Source organism: Squalius cephalus, assembly GCF_949319135.1.
Source record: "Squalius cephalus genome assembly, contig: scaffold_126, whole genome shotgun sequence".
Classification (NCBI taxonomy): Eukaryota; Metazoa; Chordata; class Actinopteri; order Cypriniformes; family Leuciscidae; genus Squalius; species Squalius cephalus.
The window spans coordinates 10,152-34,809 of record NW_027645829.1 but is presented as its reverse complement, the minus strand read 5'-3'; the positions used below and the strand labels follow the sequence as shown (position 1 = coordinate 34,809).

The window sequence follows — 24,658 nt, the reverse complement described above, 5'->3', positions numbered from 1 at the left end:
AGCCAACTTTCTCTTTCTCGACATTTTTTGCATCACACAGCACTAGGCTACTGTTGCAGCTGTTGTTATAGCAACAAAAGACGCGCTCGGCTGCTATTTGTAACCGAACGCTACCAGCGTTTTTTTTTTTTTTTTTTTGCTAAAAAAACGCCGTTGTCAACTTTTTCTGGTCAAAAAGGACGCTAAGTGTGAACATAGCCTTAGGCTATAGAGCGCCTCATTTTAAAAACACTCAGTCTGACCTTTGCGTCCATCAAGGGATGCAGCGTTTGGGACCAAGCTCGGCTCCAGCTTTCAGATATAAGGTGGGCCAAGTGACAATCCTGGTGGACCGGGGTTTTAACATTATTATTTTTTTCACTGTAACAAATGTTGTAACTTTATTTTATAACAAAAGCAGCATGTCTTAAAGGGGTGGTATAATGCCCTTTTTACAAGATGTAAAATAAGTCATTGATGTCCCCAGAGTGTGTATGTGAAGTTCTATATCAAAATACCCCACAGATATTTTTATATAGCATTTTAAAAGGTGAGCACTGTTCCTTTAAATGCAAATGAGCTGCTGCTCCCGGCACAGAGGGCGGAGCTTCAACAGTTTGCACTCACACAGACATGCACTGAAAATTTCAAAAACTTTTAGCCTTTATGTTCAAACCGGAGTCAGACAATGATGGAGATACTCAAGAAGAAGTGACAACACGTAGAAGCAACAGGACATTTCTGAATTGTTAGTTGATGAATTTATTTAGCTTATGTGTAGTTATCTAGTCACTGATTAGCATATTCTATCTTGATATCGAGTATCTATAAATTGAGTTCCAGGGGTGGGGTTTATGTAAATTCTAGGGTTGGTGATGTCACTAACTAGTCCTTAAAAAAGCTATTTCTTTAAAAGCAAATATCTCCCTTTGCTTTGAACTTTGAGCATTGTAACTTTGCAGATGTTGTTTATGATCAAACAGCAACACACTTACTAAAGTTAGAAAAGTGAAATCATAATCAACCACCCCTTTAGGGGACTCTATATAAACACAGTGCTCAACGCTAAAGAGTTTATGGTAAGGCCTACTTGCCCTTCCAAAATTTTCACTTGCCCCAATAATTTAATAAATAAATAAATAAATACATAAACAAAATAGCACAAATAAATACAACAGAACAAATAAGGTCAGATCAGGTATGTAGTAACAGTATACAGTATATCACTCACGTATTCTGAACTTCCTTTACCCCTGAATGAAGAATGAGAATAAATGACCTTTATTCTTTAAAGGTAAAAGTCTTTATAATAGGAAAACATGATTTAACTTGAACATTAGATAACAAAAGTTACAATCACTTTAGCTTTCAACATTATCAGTGTAAAAGAAAAGATTCTCAAAGCCTTTAAAGCAGGTAAAGTTGTTTAGGTTACATGTTTAAATACAGACAGAAGAATGGAACAACTTACTGTATAGAAAACTTAGTTGTAACAAATAAAGCACTGTCGTGCAGAAGAGGCTGTAAAAGCCTCTCTCACAGTGTGAGGTTACGCACCGGTGAGCGGGAGTGACAGGGTTAAAGCCTTTCTCCCAGATCAAGTTATCTTTCCTTCATATACCCTGAGTAAAGCATTGTTAAACATGTGAATTATGTGAAACATGTGAATTAAACATGTTAAACACCAAAACCGACTGACACGAAACCAAAAGATATCCAGACAGCAATGGATCTGGGACAACACTATGTTACTGTCTAGGTATGGCAAATGTGTGGTGATCAAGAGGGGGAGAAGATCATTAACATATCCTCCTCAATGCATGTTTAAGCAATACTACCTATTTTACCTTAGGATACTTTAAGACCTATATTACATTCATAACCATTCAGTTCAGTTTATAAGCTGACAGATGAGACTAAACATGGCATAGTTGCATGTTAGAACACACTAGTAGATAAACAGTATGTAGTTGAAAGCATATACAGTACTGTATGTCCTGTGAAGGGAGGTGTCATTGAGGTGCAAATGACTCCCGACAGAACCATCCTGTGCCTGCAGCGTCCCGTCAGTCCTCTATCAGCATGTTGATGAATCCCTTGCACTAGATAGGCATTAGTACTGTGATGATGAAGGTCATTGTGACACGTTTAATTCACATGTATTCCTTTAAAGGGATTTCTGAAGGTATTCACAGGTATTGGTACCGACCACTGAAATCTTGGAATCGTGACAATTAGAGAGTTTCAGCTGATCTTCTCTCCATCATTTCCAAATTCTCTTCAGTGTCCATTTCAATGTACTAATGATGTTACATTGTTTTATTGGGAGCCTCGGCCTGAGTCTGATTTAAAGATGTTACATGTCCTCCAAAGGAATGACATTGGGATCATGTGGTGGGTTATCATTATTACCCTCCTGAATGTCATTGGGATCAGGTTGTGGGTTATTGTCAGCATCATCCTCCTGTAAGAAAACACAGATTCACAGGTTACTGTTACATTGGGTTGAAGCAGAGGAGGAAACAGGATCCAAGTGCAGCAGTCTTTTATTAAATAAACTCAAAACTTCACAAATACAAACTCAGACTCAGGAACAGGAACAAGACTCGGGAATGGAACAACCACAACAGTGCAACGATAAGAACTGACCAAGACACATGGCAGGATCACATGACAAACAGGGAATCACATTAACAAGACAGAAACATGACAATGATAAAAAAAAACAAGAAACGAAACCCAAAACGTGACAGTTTCAGTGATGAGAAGGATTGATGCTTCAGTTACACAAACACAAACTGTACAAAATGTTTATTTGGGAGTTATTGGTGTTTTTGATTGTTTTGACTGTTTAACCAGTGAATATCTGCTTAAGTACTGTTAAAAATACAAAAAATAAAAGTAAAGAGCAAAAAAGATAACATTTCACATTTACATTTATTACATTTTATTTATATTTATGTTAACCTTTGTTTTTGTACAGTAAATGTCATATATCTTGTTAATTCAGCTGTATGTAATACTTACACTCTGTGCTGCTGGTGTATAGGTCCTGTGGTGGCGATAGTAAATCACAGCAGCAGTTACAGCAGCAGCAGCAGCAAACACCAGCAGAACACCAACAACTATTCCTGCTACAGCTCCTGAAGACAGACCTGAACCTGGAACATCTACAGAGAAACAGACATATATAATATTGTTATTTTTACTTCAGACCCTTCTATGTTGATCATCAGCTGTATCAACAGGAAACAGCAGCGTTCACTAGAAAACAAATATTATGCATTTTTCAAGTTATCAAGTTAATAACATTAGTCAAAATGTTATTGGGCAAAGCTCCAAAAAGGCCACAACTCAACATTTACTGAGTTGATTTAAAAATATTTAACTGTTTTTTTTAATTCCTCAAAGGAAAATGCATTGAATAAAATTATATATTCTCACCAATGACAGAAAGATTGAATCTCTTCACTCTGCTGATGCTGAAGCTGCTGTTGTTGATGATGATCAGTAGTTTATATTCTCCAGAGTCTGTGTTTCTGGTGTTTGTGATGGTCAGAGATCCAGTCTGATGATCCAGCTTCAGTCTGTCTCTGAATCTCTCTTTACACTGATCATCTGTACAGATCTTACTCTGATCTCCAGTGATTTCAGCGATGAGTGTGTCATTAAAATACCATGTCATCACATCATTTGTGTTTTTTATTCCACCAGGATAAAAAGTAACAGATTCTCCCTCCTTCACTGACTTTCTCTTCACTTCATCTCGTTCAGCAGCAGAAACATCTGAAACACAAACCAACAGTTGATTACATTCTAGATGAAAACAACAAATGCCACAACATGAGAGAACGAATGAAATTGCATAAGCCCTTTCTTAACTTTCGATCTGAAAAGAAACTATTTGTTTTTTACTTAAACCCATTTTACATATTTTACATTAAATCCTCATTTAAACAGATAATAACAGAAGCTGATCAGAGATGTGTGATTAAACGCTGTCATCTCCCTCTGAGCTCAACTGCAGCTTCCTATGAACAAAATGAACTGTTAAAACTAACAACTTGTCCATGGAAAAACTGTAATATTGTAAGAATTATAACTGAGGGGAAAAAAAGAAGAAAATAACCGAATATCATTGGGGAAAAAATCAAGCAAATTAACAATATAGCTTAAACATATATAAACTGCATTTAAACATTCACTAACTCACCATGAACAGTAACATTGAAGATATTTCCACTGATGCTGATGCTGCTGATGATCTTTAACTCATATTCTCCAGAGTGTGTTGTGTTGATATTTGTGACGGTCAGAGATCCAGTCTGATGATCCAGCTTCAGTCTGTTTCTGAATCTCTCAGTGCCTTCATTACACTGAACATCTGTACAGGTCAGGTTGAGATCTCCATTGATTTGAGCGATGCGAATGTCATTAAAATACCATTTAATATCTTCTTGTTGGTTTGTTTTAACACCAGTGTATAAAGTGACTGAGTCTCCCTCCATCACTGACACTTCTTCTGATCCAACACCAGACACACCTATAGAAATGAACAGTTTTTCTACATATTTTTAATCCTGTGATTTGAATCTCCCACATAAATAGTGTTTAGCATAGCAACATTACATTTTAATTTGGCAGAAGCTTTTCTAACATTACATTCAAGCTACATTTGATCAGCTGATGTAAAATACATCAACTAAGGCTCTCAAAATCAACACTTTAAAGAATGCAATTTATTTGTTTAACTTGTTACAGATATTTAACGCAGTTAATGCAGCATCTGTTTTGTCCTGGCATCCTTTGGGCTAGCGTTACATTATATGATGATGCTATATAATTCATTCAAGTGCTATTAAACCATTCAAGCGCACTAAGAAAAAAAAGAAGAAGAAAAAAAGATAATGTATGTACTGGCGCATCTGTGAAGCGGCTCTCTATTGATACTGAGGCTTTTTAGGTCGGGTAGGATCTGTGATCTCTGACACAGTTTGTTCATGGCTTCCATGGCTGCAATATATGATGTGTTTTCCGCCAACTGGCAACCCGAGGTGTCGAAATACTATAGGGTAAATTGGCATAGTACATAAACAGACATTCTGACACAGAACGCACATTTCAATGAAGAATAAATGGCTGTCGCATTATTTTTATTAGAAAAAACTGTGAACAGCATGTTTTCTATATGTACATATCTGCAGACATATTACAGTACTTTTATTCTTTAGTGTATATAGTAGGCTATTACATACAGCTGGTACTTTGGCGGAAAAATGTTACATATTTATGTTTTTTCTTCATCAGAATGATACGAAACTTGGTAAAGGTTTTGGCACTTGCTATGTGAGCACACAAAAATTCATGGATATGATTCGAACAGGTTAAATGGTCCTGAAAAAAAATAGTCACACTTGTGCTCCGTGTGGGAAATGAATGGGAGACGAATTCCATAGTGAAAACGTTTGGTACTGCGGCCAAACAAAATCTTTTCTGAAAGCTCATTTTTTGAGAAATCCGTCTAATTTTTCATAACAATAAACGTAAAATTCTGTAACTTTTTTCAAGTTCACTTTTTAAAACTTTTTACACTTAGTGTCGTCTTTGAAAAGAGATGTTTCTCTTAAAAAAAATCTGTGCCCTAAAGCATTCAAGATTTACGACAGTTGGTCTAGTACCATGAAATCCCCTAAAAATACAAAATATTAAATAAAAAGCATTATCGAACTGAAATATAGTACATTCATTTCATTGGAAAAAACAAACAAATTTCAGTCATTTTTGACCAACAAGCGAAGAGCACCAGATAACAAAAACAAAGTAAAAATCACTCACTGCTCTTGACTGAATCACTTTTGTAGCTTTAATAAGTATTAATCAATATTCAATTTCGAATTTATATAGTGATGCCAGTGTTTGATCATTCAAATTCTGTAAATTTACCTGTTACACAACCCCAACAATTTTGACCTCTGGTTATTCACAAAAACAGCTATGATTTACAAGGTTATACGGGTTTATAGCACCGTTTACAAGGTTATACAGGTCAAAATTAACGAAGGCGAGTTTCTGATGGCACGAAGCAGAGTGAGCATTAGTTTTCAATTCATTCATATGGAAGTTGAGTTGGGCAGTTCTCAAATATCAAGCGAAAAACGTGCCAATCAATGTGTCTGTCTTGTAGGGGCAAGAAATACGAAACCAAGTAAATACAGGGCCAGTCTCACAGATATTGATACCGACACTTTTCACATTTAAAAGCATGCATTAGAACTTGCATACCTTTGAACTTGCAAACTGATCTTTAAAAAATGACTTGCAAGAATATTTTTTTTTTATTATGGGTTATTATGCCCACTTAGCATACTTGAAAGTCATTTTTTAACATTCAATAAGCCTTAACTGTAAATTATTACATTATGTTATTGTTTACACTGTCAAAAAAGTGCTATAAAATGTTTTACCTTTAGCTTCTCACAGGGGCAGTAACCTCATAGGTACACCTTTGTATGTTCTCTACCCCTAAACTGTGCATATTAGTACCATACGACAAGTACCGATTCAGATATGGTACAAATGTGTAGCTTTGACGCAGTGGCGGCTGGTGAATAATTGTATAGGTGGGGCTGTGGCATATCAAACAATTTCAGTTGCAGAACTGGCAAAGTTAAAGAACATCTGCTTGACCTTGACTTCTGGTTATTCATAAAAACAGCTATGGTTAGTTAATTTAATTTTTTTTAATTTTTTAATTTTGGATACCTCCATGACTGATTTAAACAAATGAGACAGAGGACAACTATGTACACGAAACCAGTAACACTTTACAATAAAGTTTTATTAGTTAACATTAGTGAACTACTTTAGTTAACATGAACTGAGAATGAACAATACTTCTTCAGCATTTCTAATCTTATTTCAACATTAATGCACTGTGAAGTAACATGAACAATTAACAACTGGATTTTTATTAACTAACATTAAGAAACAATAATAAATTCTGTAACAAATGTAGGTACTGCTAATTATTAATTCATGATAGTTAATACATTATCAAGTGTTGAAAAATGAGACCTTATTATGTAAAGTGTTACCTAAATAAATAAATCAGTGTGGTGAAAAAACCTGCATGTTGGTCTGGGTCCAGCTCTTTTACCTTTAGTTTTTCTGCCTCTTCTCTTCTCAAACGGACATTGGAGTATTGATTTTACAGAGTCAATTTTGTTGACTGTAGACTTTGGCTTTTGGCTTGCTTAGTTGGGAACATTTAATTTTCATCAATAATATTGATGTGCCTGCATTGACACCTTGAGTTGGCGATGACATCACAGTTTTCTCCTGAGTGGCTGTATACAGACACTAAATGAACTAAATTATATATTTTTTTACTAGAAAAATGAACTATCCCTGAACTAACTTAAGATGGACTATGAAGCTATTTTCTTCTAGATCTGCTGTACAGCATGAACAAACTTTGCTGCATTATTTTCCTGTTTTCACTGTAAAGCTGCCACTGAAACAATCTGTATTGTAAAAAGAACTATATAACTAAACGAGTTGAGTAGAGTTGAGTAAAGTTGGTAGTAAATTCACAGATTCGAACTTCCCGGGTCAATAACTAATCAATCGTAGTAATGTAGACAAGCAGCTATAACCTAATTTTCCTCAAAACGAGCTTTCCCTCGCAGTGGAAAAAATGCATGTTATGCGCAAGCGGCTGAGAGACAGAAGGGACCGTCTGCAAAGTGCAAAACCCGAAAAGCGCGAAAACAGTCAATAACTTCACTGTCACACACTATAGTGTCATCAAATTCAGTTTACACATCACTGCTGTCCTGATGGTTATACTACAACACTTATTTTGTACAAATATCTTTTTGCATAATTTTTATGATTATTATTTATGAAAAATATTCAATAGCTGCACTGTAATTCACTGTATTGTTGCCAAATTCAGTTCGCACATCACTGATGCCCTGATTTAAAAAAAAAAAAAAATATATATATATATATATATATATATATATATATATATATATATATATATATATATATATATATATATATATTTTTTTTTTTTTTTTTTTTTATATACAATTGTAAATGTATCTTTTTGATGATTTTTATTATGAAAAATATTCAATAACTTCACTGGTATTCACTCTAGTGTTGCCAAATTCCGTTTATGCATCATTGCTGTCCTGATGGATATATTACAACACTTTTTGGGGAAAATGTATTTTAAGTTGTATATACAATTGTAAATGTATAATTTTTATGATTTTTATGAAACATATTCAATAACTTCACTGTAATTCACTGTATTGTTGCCAAATTCAGTTCACACATCACTGCTGTCCTGATGGTTATACTACAACACTTATTTGGGGAAAAATGTATTTTAAATTGTATATAAAATTGTAAATGTATCTTTTTGATGATTTTTATTATGTAAAATATTCAATAACTTCACTGTAATTCACTGTATTGTTGCCAAAGTTCACACATCACTGCTGTCCTGATGGTTATACTACAAAACTTATTTTGAGAAATTGTTTTATTGTGAAAAATAACAAAGATGAAAAAAAAAATAACAAAGATTTCACTGTGATTTAAACTTCACTACTTATAAACCATCAACTTTTTTCGCCACACATGTAATCTTGCTCGTTATAGTACAACCTTTGCATAATCCTGGGACATTTTCTATAGAGCCAAATATAGTCAATGACAAGAGATATTGTCAAACTCTCCTACGGCCTCTTAACTTGCTTTGCACATAGCACAATACCAAGGGATATCTTTGCTTGGTATTTGTGCTGCTCTCAAGACATCGTATGTGAAACCATCTCGCACAAGTTCCACACTAATTCTATAAGGGGATAAATATGTCAATTATATGAAGAAAATGTTTGCTTTAGGAATCCTATAATGCATAAAAGTGTTACAATAATAAATGATTATAAAATAACCCATGGAATTTCACTCCAGATGTTTTACATATTATCCACTACATTATTTACTGTACATTTTAAAACAATTAAAGTATAAATCTCACCCAAACAGCATCCACAGTTTTTGGGAGGTCTTTATTTCCACAGAAAGAACATAAGTCAGTGTTTGAAACTAAAATAAATGTTATATATATATACACATGAACTGTTAAGTTTGTAATAAGTATACATCTTTCCAGGCTGTCCCTTGATGTTAACCCAGTCCTCCTTTCCAAGTCTATTCCGTCGCATCTTGAAATACTCTCTAAAAAGAACAATTTTAGGGATTTTTTTATTTGCATTTCCATTTTTAATAACTTTCCCAATAGTTTCCATAATCCATCTTATATTACCCAAATTTGTAGCAGGTTTTTTGGAGTCCTTCACTTCGTTTGACCCTTGCATAGGATCAGCCACAAAAATGTGGTTTGAAAGGGCATGAAGATACTGTTGAAAAAAAAAATGCATATAATTTTACCATTCCATTAAGGCTCAAATCTTTACATGAATAGGGACCATCAATCCAAAGGTGTCAAAGCCACCTCATTAATGATTTTCTACAGCTCAAGACAAACTGTCAGCACATTCTCAACAGGTAAATCATTTCTTTCTTAAAATGTCTATACATTTTAAATGTAAAACTGTAACAATTTTCACTGTTATCCTACTTTTTTTTTTTTTTTACAGAACAAGTGTGATCAGCTCTGTTCAGCTGAGGATACTTATCTTCACTTCTCGACTAAGTAACAAATATCGAATTTATGGTACATTTAAAGGACCAGCACCACATCCTCTTCAACCACTGTTTGAAGAATTCATCTTCCAGAATCTGACAGTAAGTTTTGGGAGTTTATTTTTAGTTCATCTCCTACCCTGAAGTCCGTTTTGCAGAGATGGACTAAAAATAAACTCCAAAATGTACTGTCAGATTCTGGAAGATGAATTCTTCAAACAGTGGTACAAGAGGATCTGGTGTTGGTCAAGAGTCACTCTCAATCTGTCTGTCTATAAAGCCTATAAAAAAATCTGTCTTCATGTATTTTATACACTTCAGCTTGTGACTTTTATTTAAGTCCGCGTGAACCGGAAGTTGCAAACGACTTTTCTCCAGTGTTGTGACGCATTTCCCAGTGTAATGGAATATTGAACAGAGGGCAGGGTTTTACTCTAGCGCTCCTCCTCTCCATCTCTCGCTCATAGCAGACTAACGGTTTGAGGGGAGTGGTTAAGCGTTTCCCAAACCAAGCCGTCAAACCTACGTCATCAGGGAAGGTCCTCCAATGCAGAGGGGAGGGGCATTTTCAGATTTTGATTAAAGATTACGAAGCCAAAAAAAATGTTTGTGTGGATTGACTTGCATGGATGAATTGTTCACCACAAAACGATCAATTTAGGCAAACAAAGTAAATATGGTCAATTTTGATTTCATGTGGACTTTAAGAGGGGGTACATTTTTAGGATTATTTGCCTAAATTAAGTCTCTGAGATCCTGACACCTTGCTCTTCTGGAGACTCCAGATAGGCTACAGTTCTGGAAAATGGTGGCGCTGGAGACTAAAGGGTTCCTGATGGTTTCACACTTAAAGGTGCTCTAGGTAACTTTTTAACCTTAACTGAACAGCTTCGGAGTCAGTGGAATGGTTATATTACTTATTTCGGGTTGAATGGTGGTGGTTTCGCACCCCCCTGGTGCCCGAGAGCGGAAAATACGCACTTGCAACTTTGGGACGCGGGTCGGTGTCAGGAAGTATCGCGTGATATCAGGTCTTGCGATGTAACGAATTGCTTGACGGCACTGCACACGTACACACCCCTATTCAAGCACCGGCGGGCTAGCTATAAGCAAAGGGCAACGATAGATTGAGTTATGGCTGAGGCTGAGCCTGTAAAAAAGAGGCAGAAAGCTAGGAAATCTTTGTCGGAGGACCAACGAAAGAGGAAACGGGAGACTGACCGAGCAAGAAGTCAGACTCGAGTAAATATATCGGACCGGCTTTTTCAGAATGGCGAGAACTGAGAGAAACAGAAGCCTGCAAAACGGATGCTGATCCTGCTGTTGCACTTGTAAGTTAAGTATCTTTGGAATAAACTGTGTTTAATATTTAAATTTCAAGTAATTGCGACCTCAGGATGTTTGCTATTGTCTGTAAAGGTTTTTATTATGATCGCTGTCTGTTAGGGGCTTACTAGTACGCTAGATACTATGACTTTGATGTTAGCATTGTCATAGCAAACACGTTTGATTTCTGTAGTTGTGTGGCCGTTCCTCTGTCGGTTTTATTTGTGTAACTTACACTTTTATTTTATGTCACTAAGTCAACGCGTCTGATAGTAGGCAATATCAGACGCGCAAAATGTTGCACATATCATGATCGAGCTAGAAAAAACGTTCTGATGTTTTCTTAGACAAGCAAAGGTAAACCATCATTCTACCAGATGAACTTATAGACCTTGCTAATATAACTTTAGACAAATATTAGCCTCCGATATATATATTTTTTTTATGCTCATGCCCACTCTCCCAAAAACAAACAAACACGAAAGCAGTAGTTCGCCTCGTTCATATCGTTCGTTCCCGGTAAAAATACTAGTATGCATGACAACACAATAAATAAAAAAATCGCCATCGGTTGGAAAGAAAGTATTGCTTTACTTGCCTCGGTAGACATAACTGGTTTTGAAATAGCCGGTTCCTTTGCTCAGCTAGGTTGACAGCTGATCAGCTGGGTTGCTCGTGGCAAGGGGGGAGGGACAACAGTTTGTTTTTACGACAGAGTGTTTGAAAGCATTATACTACCAGACACTAGGGGGAGCTCGTAGAGAAAAAACACTCAGACTTGCATAGTGTCCCTTTAATTCTTAACCTTAATTCTTCATTCTTTTGCAGTTAACATGTGTCTTTTCTTCTCCACCTGTTTTTGTCTGACCCTGCTGACCCAATGAGCATTTCACTGTCCAATGGTCATGCCTTAACTGCAATCTCTAGTATTGCATTAGTATTGTATCCTTCTCATAGGATACAGCCTGGATCCGGCAGGCTGCAGGAAAACCTCGGGATAAACAAAGACACTAAAATTAGCGTAGATGCCATTCTTCTCATGATGTAACGAGTACATCAGGATTTTTGGGAAGTGTTCCCGGTTCCGGCTGACCTACTATATGCAGCCTAACATTAAATTATAGAAGTCTATAATGTATTATGTGAAAGCTAGGTCAAAGAGATGTGTCTTTAATCTGGCTTTGAACTGACAGAGTGTGTCTGCTTCCCGGACAATGGTAGGAAGACTGTTCCAGAGTTTTGGTGCTAAATAGGAAAAGGATCTACCGCCAGCAGTCGACTTTGATATTCTAGGTATATCAACTGGCCGGAATTTTGAGATCGTAATAGACGTGACGGACTATAATGCGTTAAGAGCTCGCTCAAGTACTGCGGAGCTAAACCATTTAGTGCTTTGTAAGTGATCAGCAATATTTTAAAATTGATGCGATGTTTAATAGGGAGCCAATGCAGTTTTGACAGAACTGGGCTAATATGGTCATACTTCCTGGTTCTGGTAAGAACTCGAGCTGCTGCGTTTTGAACTAGCTGTAGTTTGTTTATTAAGCGTGCAGGGCAACCACCCAGTAGAGCATTACAATAATCTAGCCTTGAGGTCATGAACGCATGAACTAATTGTTCCACATTTGTCAATGAGAGCATATGGCGTAATTTAGATATATTTTTAAGATGGAAAAATGCAGTTTTACAGATACTAGACACGTGACTTTCAAATGAAAGATTGGTATCAAAGAGCACACCCAGGTTCATAACCGACGACGAAGACTCTAGAGCTCCCCCCACAGCTGCGGAATAGATATTTGACAACACTGTTGTAAAAACTCATTGGCGATTCTCAGACACCAGAGGCTAGTAGATCAACGACATCAAAGCAGATGGGACATTCTTTAAAACGTCTTCTTCATTCGGGTTCGGACAGCGTGAGGGAGCGCATTAATGACAGCATTTTAGCAGATTTTTTTTTGGCCGTAAAGCAATTTTTTACATTGCGAGACCTGATATCACGCGAGACTTCCTGACGCGGCGGCCGGCGGCCCGCCGGCTCAAAGTTGCAAGTGCGTATTTTCAGCTCACGGGCACCAGGGGGGTGCGAAACGACCACCATTCAACCCGAAAATAAGTAATGTAACCATTCCAATGACTCCGAAGCTGTTCAGTAAAGGTAAAAAAGTTACTTAGTTCACCTTTAAAACCACTATCATCTTTCTCTATTGTTTTTGTTCCCTGTTTTTCCACATTCAGATGGGACTCTGCTCTCCAATGACACATTCCGTTGTTCATCTTCTGTGCCAGTTTTGTCTGACACTTCCTCAACATCAGTGACCACTTCATTCCTTCCTTCCTTCCTTCTTCTGTCCCACTGTCTTTAGTACTATTCTGTAACTTGTCTCTCTTCATTAGTTTTGTCTGTGTTGCATACTGATGTCTCCTCAGTTTTACAATCAGTTGTTTTTTTCATCCATTACCTGAGCATCATTCATCTGTTTTACTAACCAAATCTCTTATTCCATTTCGATTTGTGGTCCACATGACCCATAGCCAATGACGGTTTTTATTATGATCTTCTTGACCAAACAGAGTCTGAGAGAGTTCAGACCAGATTTCTGAGGAATAACCTTTCTCTCTTTGAAATGTTAATACTCTTCATTGTTCTGACCAAAGCATCCATTCCACCAGCCATTGCACACAAGTGTTTCCTCTGTACTCTCTGTCCTTTTTTAACTCTACCCATTTTGTTTCAAATTACCTTTCGAAGCTAGGACAAAAGGAACAGACAAAGCTTCAATCTTTTCGCCAAGATACAGTCAGTTTGTGTAGTAAAATATTTTGGCAATAAGACAAGTAGGCCCTATGTAAGTAAAGATACAGTAGGCACTTTAAAAAAAAACTTAAACAAATGATTTAGTGCTGTCCATCAAATTAAATCATTCATTAGATTAATTACATATCTTTTTTATAAATTCACAAGTAATCAACATGATTACATTACATGATTACAATTGCATATTGATATTTGCTGAAAGAACGTCCCAAAATATGTAGCATCGCCTTATTGTTGCAGACAATCATTTAGATACCACAAAAAAAGCCTATTAATAAGTTAATACCAAATGTAATAATAATAAATCATAACTGTGCAGGGACAAAGGGTGATCATATGTCCCTATACATATAAATGCATGTGTATTTATCAATATGCAGAGCAAAAATTTAATTTTGAGAATCCAGTAATTTATTTAAGCTATTTTGAAAATGCATTTTCAACATTAAATTCCACTATTTAATTATGAATGCAATGCATTCGTGCATTTTTAATGGTGTACCTCGGTTTTCTTTTCTTTTTTGTATTATTTTTGATGGTTTAATATCTCATTTAGTAAATTATTTTAAATTTACTCTTTTTATTATTCATTAAAATATCCAGACAATTACTTTGTCACTTAGTACATTAATGATTAATACATAGTCATTTTCCTATTTTTATTGTACAATTAGTTATTTATGAAATGCCTATTTACGAGACACTGCCTCGCAAATTGTTGCTATTCATTGAACTGTATAAAAAAAAACTGAAAAAACAAAAAAAAAGGCTTTCTTACTAACATTTTTTTTCCTTTGTTTGTAATTTATGTGTTATGCTAAGGTCGCTGACCCTGTTCACGAAGTGCTGAAACGTCAATCAATTCATGGTACTCCTTTTCACAAAGTGCCAATGTCAATGAAATTGTCAATCACTCGTCATTAACTTGTTAAGAGCGTGCAAATGACAATAGATAATTTCCCTTTAAATCTAATATTCCCACTCCCTCTGAATTGGTTAAACGCATTCATTTTTTAGTTTTTTTAACTAAATTAACATTAGATGGACAGCCCCGATTCAAGTATATAATTTGATTACAGTTTTTCTCGATTGCTTAAACACTATAACCAGGCTTTTGAACTAAAATTTCAAAACCATAATGCCATTTATCAAAAAGCACACCCATTTCACTAAACTATAAACACTATTCCCTGTTTTGACACATGAGTCAGATTGGTTGAACTGTCACTGCAAAACTCTACACACAAATCCCTTCATTTCTCATTGCTTAGACCATGTTGTCATTTAGAAAGCACTAGCATTCAAAATTGTTCACTCAATCAGCACAGCTTCAGCTCAGTTAGCACACAATTATCCAGGTGGAAACACTAAGAGTCAAAATTTAACACACATCAATCAGAACCTTCAATAGATATATAAAAGGGCCCAACTCAGTTTATTGCGTTTTGGAACAATGGATCCAGAAAGACATGAAGGAAGAGATCGAGGAGGGATAAGAATGAGGAGGAGGAAGGGCAAGGATAAGAAGACAAGCAGTCTCAGATGAAATTCAAGCCACTCTAGTTGCCCATGTGTTAGTCAATGGTGTGAGTATGAGGGAGGCTGGGCTACGAGTAAGGCCAAATTTGAGTCGCTTTACCGTCGCCTTGAGAGCCTTCAGGGAGGTGTGGTGGCAAACACAATTCTATCACTGAATAAGAGACAAACATTTCCAATAGTCTTTGATGAGGTGTATTTTCTTGCAAGAAAAGGCCAGCAGTCGTACAGTCACACAGAGTCGCTGTGGAGTGTGACAGTGAAGGGAGGGCATCTCTTCTCCTTTATAGTCTTGACTCCCAGAATGTTATCTTTTCTAGGCAAATGATGGTATTTCAACCATATGTGGAACATTCTTCGACGTGTCCATCATATTGTATCCTTGAGTGGAGGCCCTCCTGTCACGTACCAACACTCTTTACCATTCCAATACAATTCGAATTCCATATTAGAATATGGTTTGTGTGTGCTCTTTTACTGTCATATGTTGGTCACACACATCTTACTGTAAGTAAATATATTTAAAAAAAAATTTGAGGAGAGAGTAAAAAAAAAAGAGAGTAAAACAGGAAAAAAATATTTTTTTGTGTGTGTGTGTGTTTTCTGTGTATGAATAAAAATGTGCCAATGTATCCACTGGTTGTGTCTTTTGTGTTCATCATGTGAAAAGGTTTGTGAGGGGGGAACCACAAGCAACATAACTTTCCAGTTTTGGAAATGTTGTTTTGAATTTATTGCACCAGTGTCTTAGACTATGTTGTAGTGTGTGTGATTTTGATGGCTTGTGTGTCCTGTCTGAGGGCAAAGTTAGGTTTTTCAGCGAGAGTGAATGGTTTTGAGTGTAGAGCTTCATTTTGACCTGAAAATAGGATGTTTGGGGAATTGGGTGAGACGTTATGGATTTGTGTTTATAGTTTTGAGAATACGAGGCATAGTTTCAAGAAATGTGTTTAAGCAATCGAGAAAAACTGTAATAACTTAAGATATGACAAAACTTGTGTCTAAGTCTGAACAGGACTTAGATAAGAATCATTCAACTAACTACATTGATACATAGGCTACAAAAACAAAAGATTACTTACATGTAACGATGGAACTTGACTGAAGAACAAAATGTCAGACGATTCAAAATGTATGAAAAGATTCTTTCCCAAATGTAGTTTTTACAGACAAAAACAAAAAATCTATCTCTACCAGACTTCAAGTCAAGTCAAGTCAAGTCAACTTTATTTATATAGCGCTTTTCACAATACAGATTGTATCAAAGCAGCTTCACAGTATTAAATAAAATAGTACATCAGTGTTTGTTTCTGGTGTAAAACATCCACGTTTGGTAATGCTGATCAATAGTATTGTTGAATTGATTAATTGATTAATTAAATGAAGTATCCCCAACTGAGCAAGCCAAAGGCAACAGTGGCAAGGAACCGAAAAACTCCATCAGGTGACCTAATGGAGAAAAAAAAAAACCTTGGGAGAACCCAGGCTCAGTCGGGGGCCAGTTCTCCTCTGGCGTTTATGAAGTAGAGACCGGATTTAACTGTAAGATTAAAAATATTATATAAATGCCTGGCTGAAGAGATGCGTCTTTAATCTAGTTTTAAACTGGGAGAGCGAGTCTGAGCAACGAACAGTATCAGGAAGACTATTCCAGAGTTTTGGAGCTAAAAGTGAAAATGATCTCCCTCCTTTGGATGATCTGGATATCCTAGGTATGACCAAAAGCCTCGAATTTAGTGATCTTAAAGAGCGCGATGGATTATAGGGCGATATAAGATCCGTTAAATAAACTGGAGCTAAGCCGTTTAGGGCTTTATAAGTCAGTAGCAATACCTTGTAATTAATACAGAACTTTATAGGTAACCAATGTAGTGATGATAAAATTGGTGTTATATGATCAAATTTTCTTGATCTAGTAAGAACTCTAGCGGCCGCATTTTGGACTAACTGTTGCTTGTTTATTGAGGATGCAGGACAACCAGCTAATAAAGCATTACAGTAATCTAGTCTCGAGGTCATGAATGCATGAACTAACTTTTCTGCATCAGAAACAGATAGCATATTATGTAGCTTAGCAATGTTTCTAAGGTGGAAAAAGGCTGTTTTTGTAACATATGAAATATGATTTTCAAAAGACAAGTTGCAGTCTAGTATAACACCCAGGTCTTTTACTGTAGAGGATAAAGTAACAGGACATCCTACTATGTTAAAGTTGTATTGTGAGATGTTTTGTGGGCGGTTTTTTGAACCGATAAGTATTACCTCTGTCTTGTCTGGATTTAATAAAAGAAAATTGTGCGTCATCCAATCTTTTATATCTTAAACACACTCTGTCAATTTGGATAATTTAGCGTTTTCATCCGGCTGTGATGAAATATATATTTGAGTGTCATCAACTTCACTAGCCAATCAGAAGCATGATATCTGCATGCTGTGATAGAGATTAATTAAAAGTTGCTACTGACTGGCTACTGATTTAGTCACCCCCTGCATCTATCATTTGATTGGCTTATAGGCAGTAGCCATGAGACAAGCATGCACACTTAAAAAAAAAGAAAGAAAAAAAAATCGTTTTTACAATTATGGAAAATATAGAAAAATACAGAAAATTTAAGGTTTTGTCTTCATAGATTTTCATGTTTGTATAAAGAATAAAACATTTCTGAAAAAAATTGGCTCTTTTATCATGCATTTAAAAAACAAAACAAAAAGTATTTGTTTCTTGCAAAAGCAGTAACTTGAACTTTGTCTCCAACAAAGTACTGCCCATCAGTGATGTATTTAAATTAGGCATTAATGCAGTGTAACAGTAAAGTTATTGAATATTTGTAATAATAATAAAAAAATCATAAGATTATACAAAAAAAAAATTTTCCCCAGAAAGTGTTGTAATATATCCATTAGGACAGCAATGATGCATAAACTGAATTTGGCAACACTAGAGTGAATTACAGTGAAGTTATTGAATATTTTTCATAATAAAAATCATCAAAAAGATGCAAATTGTATATAAAATTAAAAAAAAAATTTTTTTCCAAAATAAGCGTTGTGGTTTAACAATGAGGGCATCAGTGATGTGCGAACTGAATTTGGCAACAATACAGTGAATTACAGTGCAGCCATGTTCTTAAATAATTATAACTAATAAGATTGTATCATTCACACTCCGACTACGCCACTCTGGGAATTTCACCCAAAGAATTAGAATAAGCCCAGACAAAAGGCACACACAGGTTCGTATCACCTAATAGAGTCAGAGACATGGGTCATCGTACAGAAATAACTTTTATTGACAATTCTTAAAAGGGAACAGTATAAAAAGGATATAAGGCACTTTGTTCAAATTCAATGAACCCCTAAAGGTTTAGGACCAGGTCAAGGCAGGGACGAGAGACACAGAGGCAGAGTCGTAGCATGCCACCCGCAGATGCAGGACTACTGCACCTCACTGTGCGCGCACACACACACACACACACACACACACACACACACACAAAGATGTTAATACCAAGCACTGCACACGGTGAGAAAGATACCATCACCCAAACAAGAATCCTCTGCCCCTGATGCTCAGGCCCTGCTAACACACACAAAAGATATACATCAAATACAGAAATAATCAAATACAAAAAATAAATAATCAAATAAAGAAAATCACATTAATAGCTGGAAGGATTATTAATGCTCAAAATAAACAAAATAATATTACAACTAGTAAATTGGAATAAACACTTAGTTGAAACTAAACCCGAATATCAACGGCAGCAAAATATATAAAAATAAATAAATAAAGGAAACAAACCAAACTTCAGTCAAAATGATTAATCAAACAAACAAGTCAAGCAATTTTAAACAAAATAAAGCAAGTTAAAGAAAACTATTATTTCAGAAAATAATTGGAGAAGAATAGATAGTTCAACTTCAGAAGCAAAATCAAATACAAATAAGAGAGCAATCATAAACAATCAAAATAAATTAAAATGAGAGAAAAGTACAGATTGCAGTTGAATCAGTTGACAATTAACAATTGAAACAGGGTCGAAACAGGACAGAAACAGGACAGAAACAGGACAGCACTGCGGCCGTAAACGAACACGGAGCACCCCGACTGGAATGCAGTTATAGCCCTTTACGGACCTATAAACAGGGCCCGATCCTCGAGGAAAACGAAACGTAGCTTTCTCTGGAGGGGAACTCAGGTTCTCACAACTTCTCCAGCGTCCACATCCAGTACATGCAAACAATAACAATCGTAACGAGCTTGTGCAGCGGAAGACAGCAGCACACTCTCCAAAGCAAAGCGGTGTCTCAGCTCGGATGCTCGCATCCGGTTTCCAGGAAGCAGTGACGAACTGCGTTAACGACGCAGTGATTCAAAACATGACGCCTGACGAGCGATAAATGCAATGCTGTTTTAAAGCCCAGGAGCACAGATGATAGGCTAGAATGCCCATCAATAACAATGATGAAAAAAAAAAAAAAAAAAAACAGAAACGCCCTTCCTGCCACATAGCTACAGATCATTCCTGATTTTAGCAGTGGCTTGTCATTGGGCGATGAAATAAGCACCCTTGTAAGATTATATTAGAGAACGTTGATTGGCAAAATTGTATGTCATATCTTGAATATACGTTTAGGCTATATCTTGAATCAGCAATCGGCTAAACTTCTACAAAGTCCCGCCTGGAGCTCGCCAGGCAAAAGGGACATATGGGGAACACATATATTTTGCACAGATGATTTTCTACCATATTTGTATTATGTGATATTTATTTAAATAATTTATAATATTATTTTTGTGTCCGTGTATGGTTCAGGGAGGGCGGTTATTGGCTAGCCGCCACACGTCATCCCTTATAAAAAATAACCAAGTAGGTGTTACACAAGTAAAACTGTTGTAACCAAGTTTTTTTTTTTTTTTTTTTTTTTAAATTGATTGATTATCATTATTATTACCATGGTTTTACTACAAATATCATGGTTAAAATTTGGTTACTGCAGTGGTAACCTTGGTAAATTTGTGGTTATTGCAGTTTTACAGTAAATAGTTGAACTGTAGTAAACCAATGGTTCATTTTCCAAAGTGACTGACAGTGATAGACTGTAAAAAGCCAGTGACAGGCTGTTGTTGGATATTAGGTACAACGATTGCACTTTTTTTCTGACTGTGTATAATTAATAACAATTAGCCTACAAAACATATAGCAGTAAGCCTATCCATGTGTAGGCTACTTCTAAAGTTGAATAAGTTTTAATAAGTCAAATAAAATTGAATTGCATAAACTAATTATAAGAAATGTTACATGTGCACTTTCCATTTGTTTATTGTGAAATAAGTCATGAGTCCCCAGTGCTTCTCTGTCAAAAGACAAGGACTGTTCTGGGCTCCTGAAAGCATCGTAATCCTAAACTAAGCGCAGAATCTAGTGTTTGAAATGGTTTCTGCCTTATGCTTATGATGTTTTAGAGGAATGCAGCCCTGTTTAGGGGAGTCAGCAGTGAACGTTCTCTGTGATTGGTTGGGAATGTGTTTCAGAATTTGCGTAATGATCTGGGGCATGTTCAAGTTCAAAACGGTGCGCAACGTTTTGCTACGGTTTCTGGGTTGAACGTCATGTTTCCTGGAAATGGCGTGCACCGGTGTGCAACGGGGTTTGAGATATGTTTTCTCTTGTTTGGTGGGTGTGTCAGAACTGCAGTCCAATCAGCAGCAACATGTATATAAAGCACGCGGTATTAAAGTGAACTCGCACAATGGGTTCAAGGAAAGTAATTTACAAATTTGTTTGATGCAGCTCGATATACGCAACAACTGAGGATATTAGAAGACATGTTTGTCGAAAGTTTTATTGTAAAAAATATAGGATATCAACATAATGATGTAGTTGTTTATTTTAGCTTCATTGCAAGTGTATTGGTATAGATATAAACAATGGTAATTAAGTGCTTTTCCTAAAAATGAGAAAGAAAATACAGGGTATTAAACCAGTATGAACTACAAATAAAGTCAGTATATGAGGCTAAATAGATGTGTTTTAGTCTGAATTAGGTAAGATGTCTGCTTCAGTTTCAGCAATCCCTTCACTCGATTGGGATGTTCTCTTTTGTTCTGGGCGGCAAGTGCAGTAACTGTAACATCGGGCATATTTTGTAGTATTTAACACATTCATACCGACTTCATCAGGATCAGAAAATTCTTCACAAAGAACACAAAGAATGGCCTTCTCAGCTGCCATAGTTGCAACTCTTGCGTCATCAGAACAGTGTGTTCAACGCATAGATATCATATAAAGCAGGGATCAGCAACTCCGGTCCTGGAGGGCCACTGTCCTGCAGAGTTTAGTTCCAACCCTAATTAAACACACCTGAACAAGGCAATCAGTGTTTTCAGGATTACTAGATAGATACAGGCAGGTGAGTTTTTATCAGGGCTGAAGCTAAACTCTGCAGGACAGTGGCCCTCCAGGACCGGAGTTGCTGATCCCTGATATAAAGGCTAGATGGCTCGTCCGCGCTGCTGGCCAATGGAGCTCGACATCCGCACACGGCGGCCATCTTACGACAGGGTGCTCGCTCACTCATAACATGGTGCATGTACTTTTAAATAACCATAACTTGCTCAATTTTCTACCGATTTTCAAACGGTTTGGTTTGTTATAAACGTCAGAGATGTAGCTATTATACTGCATACATATGAATAATTATGTTCAAAATATTTAAGCATTCAGAATTATAGCCACGTTAATAACGTTTGTAAGAAACCAAACCGTTTGTAAATCCGTCCAGATTTCAGCGAGATAAGAGGATTTGTGTGCGTGCTGCTCACTCACCTTAATTCACAGAGCCCTGTCCTAAGATGGCCGCCGGTGATGCCGGAAGTGACTCCGCCTTGAGCCATCTAGCCTTTATATGATATCTATGGTTCAACGCATCACCGTTTCTGTTTAAAAAATGATGACCATAAGAAATACTTCTATACTCCGCAATTATTAGCTAATAGTTTTTTGTTTTGTTTTTCACTACAAATCGTATTTCAAACATTAAATTTCAAACAATTAAAATCACTGGTTAAAAAAAAAAAAAAAAAAAAAAAAAAAAAATTGTATCACTATTTTATGTGAAGGGTGGCCATTTCCATAACACCAAAAAGGAGGACACTTTGCGGCATTTAGTGAGGCAAGAATAAATGACTCTGTTGTACTCGCAACTACAATACAGTTTTGTCCATCATATCGATGGTATCATGGTACAGTGATTCTGAAATAGCCTATTCATTGCCAGACAATTTGATCTACGATATGATGTAGACCTATGTGTAACAGAAGAGGCAAAAAGTGTTTGTTCACAGTAGCCTCTTTGTATAAAGACATGATTTCTGTTTCCAAAACTGACCATGTCTTGCAAAGTGAACAGTGCCAGAAAACATAACATTTCTGGACTTCTGGAAATAACATAAATACATAAATAAACAAATAATGAATGCGAAAAATAAATAAATACACATTTCCACTGCCCTGGTTACATCTAACTTAATTCTGTAACCGTAGGCGCTGTTTTCACACTCTACCAAAGCTAATACTAGGCTACTACTGCAGTCACAGAAAACACAGGGAGAGATTGTAACAAGTTCTTACCAGTGTCGAGTAAAATCAGTATCACCAAGAGCGAATTAAAGAGAAGGACGTTCATTTGCAGCACGTTTTGATTCTGATCGTAAAATCATTCTGTTCTTCTCCATTAAAGGCAACATTATGAAGCAGACTCGGAGCCTGCAGCTACAGTCCCGCACCCAGAGTCCCGCATTCTCAGACCCCTCGTTTTTCGAGACAGTGCCTCCTGCTGTCCGAAAGATCGTATAACACCCTTATCCAAATGGCATTGAAAACAATAGGATGCAATATTACGGTCTCGTTTTATTTAAAGTTATCCAAATAAATATTTGCGTTCCCTGCTTAATGCATGTGCCAAAAAAACTCATTGTGTTCTCTGACTAACTAATTACCCAGTAGTTATTTTTTGAGCGTGGGTGTAATTGAAAGAAAATTACTGATGGAAGGGATACAATTATAGACTGAACTATCTTCTGAAAAATATTATGTGATATTATATTGCTACAATGTTTTTTTTTTTTAATTCAAATTCCTATTTTCTTTCAGTTCAACCTATAATGGTCTAATTAACATTATACCATGCTAACATTACAAAACCTGTTTTTTTATATTTTGAATGCGAAGCAAAACTCAAATAAGAATAGACAAAACACCAATAATAAACAATTCTGTACCTTATTTAACGATCACCTAAACTTGATTGACCTAAATGATCATCTTGCTGTAAACAGCAAAAAGGAAGAAAGAATTATGTTAGTGACTTTACTTTTCGTCTTCAATTGCATTAAAAAAAAACTCATTTATAAGTCGTTTTGGATAAAAGCGTCTGCTAAATGAATAAATGTAAAATAAAATGTAAATGCAATGTAAAATAATTACTTTCTGGTAGGCGAATGTTCCTTCTTTTTTCCTTCTTTTTGCAATCGCTCTGTCAAATTCCTCGACGTCACTAAAATAAAAGATGAATGCCGATGAATGAAAGTAATTTTAATACTTACGTTTTATAAGAACTAATTTAAGTAGTCTACATAAATTATATAGGCCTAAAGTAAAATAATTACTCCGACATTAATTAGGCTAATTAAATTTATAGTTTTTAAAAAAAAGGTCAAACGGTAAATCTGATTAAATAATTAATGATGCCATTCTTTGATATTAACACACTTAATGTATTTAATTGGTCTACTTTAATGTCAACTAATTTTAATCAAATTTTTACAACATGCTTGTCTACAAAAAGTCCAAGGTTAAAGGATAACTTTCAAAATATTTTCGGGGAAAAAAGGTGAAACAAGTAATAAAAACTCAGTGAGTGTTTTAGCGCAATTTTCTCACGTCATGGGATCACAACACTAAGAGATAGTAAATCTTTTCCTGGATTTTTTTTGTGCGTTCCCGAGATTAGACCTTCCTTAACATAATGCCGAGTCTCTGGTCTGGTTGAGGAGTAGATAGAAGTGCAAGATTGGTGTGCACAGACAGAACAGAAATCATAAGTTAACAATCGCAATTTTGTCCGGTGGAAAATTGCGCTAAAAACATACATTAACGGCTTAAATTTAACTAGGCTATCTTTACAAATATTAAATGGACTATTCATATGTTGGTGTATCGATGAGCTATAAAGTAGTTTGATTAAAAAAGAAATCGAATGAGTATG

The 24,658-nt window shown here is 35.9% G+C and overlaps 1 protein-coding gene across 3 annotated transcripts; it reads right to left on the bottom strand.

Moving 5' to 3' along the window:
• Positions 1-730: 730 nt before the first annotated feature.
• Positions 731-23,268, bottom strand: LOC307154155 (cell adhesion molecule CEACAM1-like). 3 transcript variants are annotated; one of them, XM_079898925.1, is made up of 6 exons: positions 23,023-23,266; positions 22,219-22,328; positions 4,193-4,522; positions 3,424-3,765; positions 3,007-3,149; positions 1,256-2,443 (listed from the first exon to the last, which is right to left on the bottom strand). In XM_079898925.1, exons 3-6 carry the CDS (start codon positions 4,485-4,487, stop codon positions 2,336-2,338), a joined length of 888 nt encoding a protein of 295 aa, XP_079755051.1. In that variant the 5' UTR covers positions 4,488-4,522; positions 22,219-22,328; positions 23,023-23,266; the 3' UTR covers positions 1,256-2,335. The 3 variants fall into 3 exon arrangements, with proteins under 3 accessions (XP_079755050.1, XP_079755051.1, XP_079755052.1); XM_079898924.1 differs by lacking the exon at positions 22,219-22,328 and having other exon boundaries at positions 731-2,443; positions 23,023-23,268; XM_079898926.1 differs by lacking the exons at positions 22,219-22,328; positions 23,023-23,266 and having other exon boundaries at positions 2,324-2,443; positions 3,007-3,140; positions 4,193-4,509.
• Between the last annotated feature and the right edge of the window lie 1,390 nt (positions 23,269-24,658).